Here is a 13790-nt window from a genome sequence, read left to right on the forward strand (position 1 = left end):
TACGTGGAAGCATGCCATTCAACCAATCCAGCCTATACTGACCCTCCAAAGAGCATCCCACCCATACCCACCCCCATACCTATCCCTCTTAGTCTGCATTTCCTGAAGAAATTCCCATTTCTGAAGAAGGGTCTAGGCCCGAAACGTCAGCCTTCCTGCTCCTCTGATGCTGCTTGGCCTGCTGTGTTCATCCAGCTCTACACCTTGTTATCTTAGTACATTTGACTGTCTACTAAACTGGAGCCCTTACAGAGTCACAGAGTCATGCAGGACGGAAACATATCCTTCAGCCCAACCAGTCCACACTGAACATGAACCCAAACTAAACTAGACCCAAAACGTCATCTTTCCTGCTCCTCTGATGCTGCCTGGCCTGCTGTGTTCCTCCAGCTCCATACTGTGTTATATTTGGATGCTTATTTCGCAACTTCAGGATGTCCTCCCAAAATGCTGCACAGCCAATGGAATACTTCCAACTTGAAGTCACAGCTTTTCACAAAGGAAATGAAGCATCCAGTTTGTGTACAGTATAGTCCCATGGTTCAAAATCTCAACATCTGAAAGACATCACCTCTGATAGTGCAGTACTCCCTCAGACATGCACTAACATGTCCATCTGAATTACATTCTAATGTCACAGATGCAGATCATAACTTCAAGACCTAATGGTAACAGTGCGACTGCTAAACAAAGACCATAAATTGGGAGGAGTGCTCTATTGGTTTGCTCCTGCTTGCTTCATATATTGGCACAAGACTATTAATACACCCACCTTCCTTCTCCTCCAACCACCCACTATTTCTTTCATTAGATTTTAAAGTAGTATGAAATTTTATTTATGATTGTATTTCCTTAAATTTTCTAAATTGGAATTTGCCAGCAGTTTAAAGGGAAAATGGTCAAACTGTAAGTTGCCACAAACATTACATCCTACATCCCACGAAATAATCAGTTCCCCATGGTTTACATTCAGTTGTCAACACTGAGCTTTTTTAAATGTTTTAATCTAAAAGTTTCACTTGATATCTGTGGTCTCACTTTGCTCTTCCTTCCTTGAACTAGTAGATGTTCCATGGGAGAGTTCAGAGAGACCCAAGGCCAGATTTTCGAGACTTGATTCAAGCTGAAATGGAGATGCGTGGCCTAAAAAGCTGGTGTGACATCATGCCACCAATTACCCCACTGCCATTGCCAACAACTCTGATTTTCCAGCAGGCAGAAAAAACACACATCTGAACTGGTCGGCACTCCTAAACAGGCCAATTGACATCACTGAGAGTTTAGAACTTGTCCCAGCAAACTTTGAGTTTTGCTGCAGGTGGCCAATGTTTTCAGAGCTGTCTACTTCAGAGATTTAAAGGTTGGGGTAAGGCAAGGGGCCCAGAGAAGCTTGAAGATATAGGCGCCTAACGCTTTAACATTAAAGTTGCAGCTGCCTATCATAGGTCAAGGAAATACTTTCTCATTTCAAGGGGTTGTCACCCTTCTGGCATTGAGTGGGAAAAGAGCAGTGGGCAAGGCTGGTTGGACCCCAGCAACAGTGCCACTGAAAATGTGTGCTGCACCCTCACAAATCAAGACCATTGGAGATGAGGAGTAGCAGCCAACAGGGAGGAAGAGGGGAGCAGCAAGGCAGATGAAGGAGAAAGGTCACCACTCACAGCACAGGCAGATACTTGTAGATGCTTAAGAACCAGAACTGAAAAGCCACAGTTGGTTTCTCGGGAGACAGTCACACACATTGGTGCCCCGGTCTCACAGATGGCTGGCACTGTACTGGTACATCACCAAGATGACAGATGCTTACTTCACTAAGGCAGGATAACATCTCACATTCACAACTGATGGAGCATCACAAGTTTAGTGAACTGGGAAAGTAGTGCCCTGCAATACCCTGCTGCAATGATCTCAATCATTGTGATGATCTACTGTGCTCTCCATATCATGGACCTCCAGAGATATGTGGACATTACAGATAATGAGGCTCTGAAAGGCCAATTAGAACAGGAGATAAGAGAGGAGCAGAAGAAATTAAAAGCAGAAGGAGTTGACACTGAGCAGAGAAGTGCTTATACCAGTGACAACGCAACCTCTTCCTCCCACCATCTGGGAAGAGGAGCTCCCTCCTCTGCTTCATAGGTGCCACATCCCTGGCTGCCCGGTGATAACTCATCTCCCTATGGGGCATTGTGAGGCTTTTTTGGCAGGATAACCAGGTAATTCAGCGATAACTGGCTTGAGTGTCTGACACCCACCTCCATTATTGCCCCCACTGGCTTTATTTAATCAGGAAACTCTCAAAAGAGACTCCACCAGGAAACTCCAAACTTCAGTCAATTTCCCAACGGTTTTCTGATGCAAAAACAGACTCAACTCCTAAGTTTCTCCCTCAATGTGAAAAACTGGTGCTTTCTGAATATCACAGAAACTTGCCATTCAATACAAAATTAAATTGCATGGGATGAGAGCTTCGCTGGCCATCCTTAATTGCTCAGATGGCAGTTAAGAGTCAACCACATTGCTGTGGGTCTGGAGTCACATGTAGGCCAGACCAGGTAAGGATGGCAGTTTCCTTCCCTGAAAGACATTAGTGAACCAGATGGGTTTTTCAGAAAATCGACCATGGATTCTCAATCACCATTAGCTTCTTAACTCCAGATATTTTATTGAATTCAAATTCCACCATCTGCCATGGCCAGATTTGAACCCGGGTCCCCAGAATGTTATCTGGGTCTCTGGATTAATAGTCCAGTGATAATACCACTAGGCCATCGCCTCCCCAGTAGCATGACTGATGAGTTAAAAGCAATGAACGTGGATAGGGAATGAGTGTGTGCACAATTTAAAAATGGTATTCACATAGGGTGGCATTAGACTGTGCTGCCTTGAGTAAAGTTTGCAATTTTCAATGAGTCTGCAGGAGGAAGAAACAGAAAACTCGCTCATCACCAATTAATGCTCTTTTAGGCTTCTTAAGGAAATTGTTAAAGAGGCCTAACAATTCTGAGGACCTGAAACATTAACTCTGATTTTTATTTACAAGATACTGCCAGACCTGCTGAGCTTTTCCAGCAACTTCTGGTTTTGTTGTTGATATTGTTATTAAAAAGGCCTGTAAGATTTGCAATCTTATTTTCACATAGAGGGGGCACAGTTTGACCACATTTGTGCAGAGCTGTCGGGGTCAAAACAAACCAAAAAGTAGTTCTGTTTGTGATGTTTTGAAGGGTCAACTGGCCCTGGGTTAAACACTCTGCACCTGACTTGGTGTCCAAGGCTAGTTTATGCCGTCTTTATCCTCCTACTCTTATCACGACCTGCCTGGTCTCCTCAGCAAGGTAACAGAGGCTCCCAAAATGGCTGCCACTTGCCTTTGCCACAGGTGCCAAGCAGGCGTACTCCTAGAGGAGCTCGGAGTTTATAATTAGCTCACCTTCTGCCCAATCCACCCATTCGTGTTTAAAAATAGTGAAGCTCAATCACAAGGCTGGGACCTAGAATCTATGACGGTATCAAGCTCCTAAACCTGCTTTGAAAATCTGGCCCTAGGTCTCACAGATATATCCGATGTAAAATTATTATTTACTCAGAGCTCGAGAAAATTGGCTTAAAGTGTTACTTTTCCTTGCCCAAAACCTGTAACGTCAGGTATTCCATAGTACACAATGTATATCAATTTCACCTTACCTCCTACGTTGAATTTGTAGATTTTGATCATGATCCAAGCACAGTTGTTGTTTTCTTTACTCTCCCCTCCCAAGAAATCTCACAGTTATAGTAATGAGTTGATTCAACCCCTTTAGATTTGTGGTTCTCCCTTATCGTATCACTGGTACAGCAATGCACTAGCGATATTTTCCCCACCAAATAAGGCTGATCATTGGGCAATAGGTATTTTATTTAAAGCACAGGCCTAGCTGGCTGTCCGAGTTCAGCATTATTTTCTGTAACCAAGATCATGATTCCAAATTCAGTGGCACAAATACTGAAACCACCTTTCACTTGGAGTTCCTTTAAATGCTGTTCCTTTTCCTGCTTTTCTCCCTTTTTGATCACTGTTGTTCATTTGTTTTCTACCTGGTTGTTATTTGGCAACTGATGTAGTGCCACACTCTGGATAATGAAAGTTCACACAAGCAAAGCAAAAACATTAACTCGCTACTTTTCACAATTAATAAGGCCGTACAACATAGGAGCAGAAGTAGACAGTTATAATGCACACAAAATGTATCCCTGTAAGTCACATAAATATTCAGCCCATCGAGGCTGCTCTGCCTTAATGGGATCATGGCTGATCTGATAATCCCCGAATCCACTTTCCTGCCTTTCCCCATAACCCCTTGATTCCCTTACTGATTAAAAATCTATCTCAGCCTTGAATATACTAAACAATCGAAACTCTACAGCTCTCTGCAGTAAAGAATTCCATAACTTCATTACCCACTGAAAGAAGAAATTCCTTTTCATTTCTGTCTTAAGATTTGAAGCTAGATTTAAACCTAATGGGAGACTAGGTTTTATTCACAGGACAATTCAATACAAAGCAAAATATATAATATTATCCTCATACAAAACTTTATTTGGATCTCCTTTATGAAACTTCCCAGCTTTGATCCCTTCATCAGGTGGAGTTAACTGAATCTTTGGAAAGATGCACATAATGGCAGGTGAACTGATTGCTGGTTTAGAATAGGGTTAAGGAGTCAGATGTGTATACTTCAAAGAGCAATTTGACCGAGCTGTCTTAAAACAAAATGAAGGAACTAGATTGTATTTCAACTGGAAAATCAGGAATGAGGTTGAGAAGTTATATTGGACAAAGCTAAGTCGGGGCTCTTAGGCAGTTTTTATTTATCCACAAAATAGCAGAACTATGGAACAGGTGGTCAGTTAATGTGAAGATCACTGATTTACTGTATTGTTTCAAGAAAGAATGCTAGAGTACAGATCATTTCCCTCAAGAGATGGGTATTCTGTAAAACAAAGTCAGGGTCAAATGGTCTTCTGGACTCATTCAATCGACAAAGGCATCAAAGAGGAAACTTTCAGATTTTCCCAAATGATCTTTTTTAAAGCAATTTTATCTATTTCTGCCACATGGCTCCAGATAGGCAGAAAATAGCTGTTTAGAGAGGCATAAGGCATCATGTATATGCTGATATAGGCTAAACAGACCAGGTGGTCTTTTTCTGCCTAACATCATATAAAAATATAAGACAAGAAATCAGAGCAGGAGTAGGCCATTCAGCTTTTACAGCCTGGCCGGTCATTACAAAGATTATCATTGATCTAATTGTGACCTTTCCTGACTGCTTTCCATAAGCTTGGACTCTCTAATCAATCAATGGTCTTAGCTTTGAATATGTGCAATGAGCCACATTCAGTTGATCTCTGGGAAGAGAATTTCAAAAATTCACAGCCCTCAGAAGAGAAGAAATTCCTCCTCATCTATGTCTTAAAGAGAATATCCCTTATTTTGAAACCGTACTCCTAGGATCTAGATTCCTTTTTCAGGGCAAACGTCTTCTCAGCATCTACCCAGTCAAGCCCCCTCAGGATTTGACATGTTCCAATAAGCACTTGTCATACTTCAAAACTCCAATAAGTACAAGTCCAATCTACTCAACTTTTGCTCATAAGACAAAATGGTCATCCCCGAGATCAGCCTAGTGAGCCTTCTCTGAACAGCCTCCAGTGCAAGTAAAGAAACCAAAACTGTACACAGCATGGTCGCACAAACAGTTCAGCTGCAGCAAGACTTCCCTACTTATATACTTCATCCCATTTGCAATAAAGACCAACATTCCATTTGCTTTCTTAATTACGTACTGTACTTAGAAAGAACATTTCGTGAAATTTCTCCTCCTTACCACAGCATTCCATGGTCTCCATTAAAATAATATTCTGCTTTATTAATCTTCCTGTCAAAATGGGCAACCTCATATTTTCATATCCATTTAATATGTGGCACGTTGTAAGGACTTAGGCATAATATTATTCTGCTTCTTTCTATCTAATGTTTGATGTATAGTAGGTTTGGATTGTATGATAGGGACCCCCCTAGGAGGATGCCTCACTTACTTATAGTGCTTACCGGAAATTCAGGCAGCCTCCACATAATTTTTTATTTATTATCTTAAATCACTGAAAATCATGCTTACTTCTCTATGAGCACTAAAGGCCAAGACATTCTGTCAAGAATGAAAGTTGGGAAAAAAACTCTGAAGTTGGAAGGTATTCCATTCCTGTTCAAACAATCCAGGGACACAAAATCTATCTTTTCAATCTACCTTAAAACATGCACATTCAAAGCTTTGTTACACAATAATATTTAGATAATATTTAAATAAATGGAAGAATGTACAAATGTTTTCTAATGGGGCAGTAAATGAGGAATTTGCTTGTAAAAAGCTCAGGGTCAATGTCAGTCTGAGAATTTAAACTTAAGAGGTTTTAGTCTATTAAAGACTGCCTGACTGAATTAATGACATTTAAGAAATCAAACTTCGTGTGAACAATTGGTGAATATTGTATTGCAGAGCCCAAACAAAATGTGCAAAAAAGGTGGTGAATTCAAATATACTCAGTACAAATTAAAAATGTTTATATTCTTAAAATTTGTCATTTGCACACACATGGATCAACTCACAAGCAAGTCAGATATTGTACCTGCAGCAAAAGAGGCAAAAATAGTGAACTAAAAGATAAAAATATAAAATTATGGTCATGTTATTCACATCAGAATAAAGGTAAGCTTCATTGGATATCCAATGTAAATAATGATGATTCCTTAAATTGTACCCTTTTAATGAACCACATTTCCTGTAGAGACATTTGGATCATTTTTATAGTGTATACAGAATCTAAGAAATACAGAAGTACTCACTGTTCCAGAATTTATATATTTTTTCTTCTTTGCTTTCTTCTTTGGATTTAGCACCTAAAAGATAAAATTATTAACTGTCACTTCCATTCATATCGCAATTAAAATGCAGAAAATTAATATTTGTTGGCCAAACCTAACATGTTGAATTAAGTTAACTACATTTAAACATAATTTCTTCACTGAATACAGTATTAAGTTAGAAACAAAGCATTGATGTAAACTCAGTCAAGCATAAGTTCCTGCCAGTAAGCTGAGCAGGAAATCTAAGTGGTAACAAGACACATGGAAATGATGAGTTTAATGTGACCTGGGGGCTTAGCCTACCCTAACTGGAGTACCATGTGACAATTTTGAAGCTAGCTCAACACAGCAGTTGAGAAATTTCAATGTTGTGCAATATGGCTAAGATCAATGAATTCTTATTTGGTTAGATTTTACATTCTTATTGACTTTTAACACATAAAACGATCGACTGCAATTAATTAGCCTTCAAATAAAATAGATGAGCTTAGGAACTGAACATCGTTTATACTTTTTAGGCAGTTACAATGCGCACAAAATGTACCCCTGTAAGGTACATAAATATTCATTCATACAAAAGCTGAAACAGCCAATAGCTCATCACAAAAACCAAAGACATTGTTCTTTACTCTCATGATGTGGACACAAGCACTTGGATTACTGAACAGCTAAAGAAATTCAGGAAGCTTGCATATCCAGCAAAATGCTAAACAAATGTTCAATGAGCAATCCTCACTGCAGACCACCCTGTTCAATGAGATTGGCCGATCTATTGCTCATCATGGAATAGATTTGGTGCAAGGATCTTCTTTTAGGCTAAGGAGCTACAGGATCCACTTGGTCTGGTGTAGTGGAGGAAAGTCATTTGCTACTTTAATGAGAAGAGGCTCTTGTCTTAAACAAAATGTAGTTTATTGCATGTTAACAATTAAGTTCAAGTTATGTTGATGTGATAGACCTCGTTACAGAGGCCATGAGGAGGACCTGGACAGAGATCATAAGCGGTGCATCCATCGGGTCCATATGACAGCATCATTGTGGGTGGTGTTAAAGGTACTCCTCAGTACTAACACTTTCAGATTCTTAAAGCCTCACGGAACAACTAGCAGTATTAAAAGTTAAGGTTAGTGTGCACTGCATAACGTACATTGAATATATTTTTCTTTAAACCCGCATTCCCAAGGGCTTTCTAACACGTGATTCTTTGCTGATGAGGATAAATGTATGACAGCTCATAGTAGTCCTTGCATCAATAAACAGAACAAGAAAATAAGAACAAGGTTGCCCCAGTAAGCAGGATTGAATTATTAATGGGTAAACATCACAAATATGGTGTTCAAATAAATACTTTGTAAAATGCAAAATAGCAAATACCCTTAAACAAGCAGCATGGCCCGACAATGACGTAAGAGATTATATCATGGTGAAGTAAGACTGATACAGTTACAATTAAGAAGTGGAACTGCAGTGGCATGGGACAAAAACATAGGGAACCATTTGAAGTAAAATGTGGAAAAAACAGATTGAGAAACATATTGCAATGTGTATCGAAAGCAAAAACGTTTATAAATATGGGTAATTTGTAATAGTGAATGGTGAAAATTTGTCCAAGTACAACAGAGATAATTAAATGAGTATTTTGTAAGTTTTTCATTGTGGAAAAAGAAGACAGAATTAGAACACACGAGGATGTAAACTAAGTTAAGTGGAAGAACTTAGAAATTAAAGTTAAAGAAAAGGCAGCCTCAGACAGAGTCATAGAGTCAAAGAGCTGTATATTAAGGAAGCAGACTCTTGGTTCAACTCATCCATGCCGATCAGATATCCTAAATTAATCTAGTCCCATTTGCCAATATTTGGCTCATATCACCCTAAACCTGTCCTATTCATATAATCATCCAGATGCCTTTTAAATCTTGTAATTGTACCAGCCTCCACCACTTCCTCTGGCAGCTCATTCCATGTATGCACCAGCCTCTGCGTGAAAAAGTTGCCCCTTAGGTCGCTACTAAATCTTTCCCCTCTCACCTCAAACCCTATGCCCTCTAGTTTTGGACTCCTGCACCCCAGAGAAAAGATCTTGTCTATTTACTCTTTCCATGCCCCTCATGATTTTATAAACGTCCATAAGGTCACCCCTCAGCCTCTGACATGCCAAAGAAAATAGCCCCAGTCTATTCAGCCTCTCCCTGTAACTCAAACCCTCCAACTCTGGCAACATCCTTGTAAATCTTTTCTGAACCCTTTCAAGTTTCACAACATCCTTCCTATAGCAGGGAAACCAGAATTGCACGAAGTATTCCAATATTGGCCTAACCAATGTCCTGTACAGCTGCAACATGACCTCCCAACTCCTACACTCAATGCAAATAATGGGACTCAAGATTCTCAAATCTTTAAGTTTCCATCCTGTATCTAAAGGAATACATGAGTCAATACATTTAGTCAAGGTTTTCAAAATGGTGCTTCAGTTTGAAAAATTGCAAATTTCACTCTATTGTTTAAGAATGAATGGTACAACTAGGTAACCAACACCCTGTTAGTATAACTTCAATTGTAGGAAAGCTACCAGAATCTATCATCAGAGACAGAGACTAAATATTAGTTTGACTGAACAGGTGCAACCAGAGATAATCGAAGCTGAAATTTTGCATCCCTCAGCACGTATCAGCTTTTTATCACAGTCCCACCTCACAACAATTTTGCAAGAGGTGCCAGTCCAGCCAGCTGCTAAAACGTTAAGGGTAAGGGCACTGCCCCAACACCAACTAAATTCTCAACCAGCACACATACCGATCACATTAGGAAGCTTTTCCTGTAACCGTGATGGCTTCCCAGAAGCTGGATAGGTGGTTATTGTTTGGCGGTTGTTTGGAAGGCTCCATTTTGAAAATTATTCACAACCACGGCACTGTCAGCAACATTTTGGGCCTTTCACAGTGGTACCAGAAGGGTGCAATGTTCCTAGTTATCTTTGTGGCTAATGACCTGGAATAGATCCTTTGCCCCTCTGTATTTACTACAACACTTCACGGGTTTGACCATGCGACTCCCAATCTGTTCGTGTTAAACGGCCTCCAAATTGTCCTCCAGGCTCAGGGGCTTATCCACTGTCCTTAACTTGATGGGACCCCAGAGGCAGCAACTTCAATATGCTGAGCTTGTTTAATCATGCAAGGTAAGCCCAGTGGGACATAAATTGTAAACAGTTCAGGTACAAACAGTATCAGTTCCCAGAACGCCACTATTCACAACTGTATATGCCAGGGTTAGTCACATACGACATGACTCATGAAAGCAATACTAAACAACATTTATAATTTCCAAATTCCCTGCTGTTGTACAATACTTCTGATACGTGCTCTTTATCTGGTGTCTCTTTGAATTGCTTTTAGTTCTCATAAACGTCCCATAAATAAAGTTCTTCCTCAATGTCAATTAATTCAATATGTGTCTACGCTACGCTCTTGCAATGTCTAATCAATTTATAAATCTTACAATTTAAAAAGACAACCAATAACTATGAGATTGTTACACTCACTGGCTGGAGTTATACAAAACACAGTTTCCATTGAAATATTTACATATGCAGTTTTGATAGTCAATGCTAACATAAAGGCATGCCCAAAAATCATAGCAATGGTAAGTTAGATAGGAAGTTTGTATGTGAACAAGATTACTTCTAATCTGCTAGTCATTTTCCACACAATGGGGAGTTAAGACCAAATGTAGTCTTCAGGTGAAACAAAGGATAAATGGATTCGGTAACAGGGATGTAACACAGTCTCCATTTTAAAGCCATGCTTATTTTTACATTTCTACTAACAGAGACCTGGAAAATATTTGTGATGGAAAGTAGCATCAAGGACACCAGGATAGAAGAGGACGAGATGATGATATCCTTCAATGTAACAGCACTATTTACATCCATAAACATCGACCTAGCCTAAGAAATAATAGCCACACTGCTGGACAAACCAAGTAAGCAGGCAACCCAGGACACCATACCAACAGATGGTGATAGACCTGACACCACAGCTAGGAAACTGGATTACAACAACCCTGAAGAAATTACACAACTCAGGAGACCATCAGCAAGACAGACTACCAAAAATTGAAGCCAAAGGGATTCAACACGCCTCAATTCTACAGACTCTCCAAGGTACACAAAGAAGGGGTCCCCCTCAGACCCATTGTCTCACTGACAGTTACACCAACATATAGATTTGCCAAAGGACTAAAGCAGAAATCGAAATACTTAGTGGACACCAGGATAGAAGAGGACGAGATGATGATATCCTTCGATGTAACAGCACTATTTACATCCATACACATTGACCTAGCCAAAGAGACAATTGCCACACTGCTGGACGAAACATGTAGACAGGCAACCCAGGACACCAACAACATCGATAAGGACACTGCCATGAAACTACCAGGTCTGTGCTTCATAACCCACTTCACCTTCAACGACAGCATATACAAACAAATCAAGGGAACACCATTGGGATCCCCAATATCAGGACTGATTGCAGAAATAGTAATGTAAAGGTTAGAACGGACAGCACTCCCCACTATACAACCCAACCTTTGGGTCCAATATGTAGATGACACCTTTGTGATTATTAAATGCACAAAACTAGAAGAAATCCACCGACACAAACAACATCCTTACTGGGCTAAAATTCACAAAAGAAGAAGAGAACAACAACCAACTACCCTTCCTGGACATAACGGTAGAACGCAAAGACAAAGGGGAACTGCAGACCAGCGTATATAGAAAGACCACATATATGGACCAGATACTCAATTCCACTAGCAACCACCCCAACGTCCACAAACAGAGCTGCATCAGGACACTGTTTAAATGAGCTACAACACATTGCAGCAACCCGGAACTACGCAAAGCAGAACAGGAACACTTATATGGAGTCTTCAAAAGGAATGGATACCCGAAAACCACAATCTGCCATTACCTCCGAGACAGACCACAACAGGAAGACACAACATGACCAGACACACTAATCCCCCTACCATACATCAAGGACATTTCAGAGATGACCACAAGACTACTCAGACCTCTAGGTATCAGAGTAGTCCACAAACTGACAACCACCCTACGACAGCTATTGATGAATGTAAAGGATCCCATACCCAAAACCACCAAAACTGGGGTAATATACAAAATATCATGCAAGGACTGTGAGAAACAGTACACAGGCCAAACAGGAAGAAAACTGACAATACGGATACACGAACACCAACTAGCCACCAAGAGACATAACCAATTCTCACTTGTCTCACTACACACGGACAACAAGGGACACAAATTCAACCAGGACAACACACAGATAATCGCACAAGCCAAACAGAGACACGCCAAGAATTCCTGGAGGCCTGGTATTTCAACTGGAACTCAATCAACAAACACATTGTACACAGGGTCTAATTCAAACCACTGAGAAACAGAACCGGAAGTAATACAAGCCACCCCAGCAAACTGAGGCATACAAATAACAAGTGGGACAGAACACCAACACTTCACTGGAGGTGCACTGACCATGTTATTTAGCAGGGTGACGAAACGTTTGTAATCAAACCCATTGGCTCAGCAAGCGTGTCTACACCCTCATCCACAACCCAAGCTACAAATCTTCTTGAAAATTTTAAGCATCTTTAAAGCAACAGTAATTCTTTCAAATCCAATACCATCTTTCCAAGACCATCCATTTCAGGCCATGACCATCCCATTCTTTTTATCCCTCATACCATCCTGCACCTGTCCTTCACCCCACTTGCTCCGCTTGTAAATCTCAATCTTTCGATTCTGTCCCAACCCCACTCCACGCATCCTATTCTGCCCCTATGTTCTCCACTCCCACTCCACCCCAACCTCCTGCCTTCCTGACCCATGCATGCATGCATTTACCCAATACTGCTCCCCAACCTCCTGAGACAAGGTAGCTTTCTGTTTGGGATCCAATCACCTTCTGCTGTTTTTTTCCACTACCAATACAACCAAATTCATCCAGCCATTGCTGCCACCAACCACTGGCAGTTGCAAATAACCTTACCTGCTCTGATCAAAACCATGGAGATTAGTAGAAACTAGAATTTATAACCTTATAGTAACTCAATATCTACAGAGATAATGGAAACTGTGGAAGCAATACCATTGTAAATTTGTTACTTTGTTTTGGCATTGCCTCCATCAGTTTTGGTGATGTAGTGCTTCCATTTATTCCACCTTGACAAGTTGGCATAAGCATTATATGAATTTTTAATAGCAAAGAATTAGTAGAAGGTACATGCAGACAAAGTTTATTAATATAACAAACAATTAAGATAATAAATTCTGTAGCCAGCAACTCCCACATCCCATGAAAGATTATACAATAATGTGTTGTTGATGGATGCAAAGATAATATGCTAACTGGAGAGCTCTTCAGTGGATCAAAATATATGCAAGAGCTGCCAAAGGAAGCTTTAAGCATTAATTTGTTTTTTAAAAAAGAGGACATAGAATTATGCAGATTTAGAATGTATTATTTGACTTATGTAATTACTAAACAAACATAACTAGGCAGACAGAAGGCTAACCATGGCAATGAGGAGTTAGTTTAACTAATCTTAAGTTTGAATATATAATGTGAATAGGAATGAAAATTAAGAGAAAAGAAACTGCACGTGGAAGCATAAAATGGAAATTGAGGTGATGAGCAGTATTGCCCCAAATTTCTTTTATGTGGCAAAAATCAGGCAGCATGGTGGCACAGTGGCTTGCAAAGCTGCCTCACAACACCATGGTCATAGGTTCAATTCCAGCCTTGGGCAACTGTCTGCATGGAGTTTGAATGCTTTCCCTGTGTCTGCATGGGTTTCT

The 13790-nt window shown here is 40.2% G+C and overlaps 1 protein-coding gene across 2 annotated transcripts in view; it reads right to left on the reverse strand.

The window, feature by feature from the left end:
• The window catches only part of LOC109938948 (copine-8), a 307311-nt gene that overhangs the window by 76031 nt on the left and 217490 nt on the right, over positions 1-13790 (reverse strand). For both annotated transcript variants that reach the window (XM_048610427.1, XM_048610428.1), the window contains exon 12: positions 6887-6940. In XM_048610427.1, the coding sequence (XP_048466384.1) occupies positions 6887-6940 (54 nt within the window). The remainder of the gene's footprint in view (positions 1-6886; positions 6941-13790) is intronic.

The sequence above is a fragment of the Rhincodon typus genome, chromosome 22 (genome assembly GCF_021869965.1).
Source record: "Rhincodon typus isolate 14 chromosome 22, sRhiTyp1.1, whole genome shotgun sequence".
Classification (NCBI taxonomy): Eukaryota; Metazoa; Chordata; class Chondrichthyes; order Orectolobiformes; family Rhincodontidae; genus Rhincodon; species Rhincodon typus.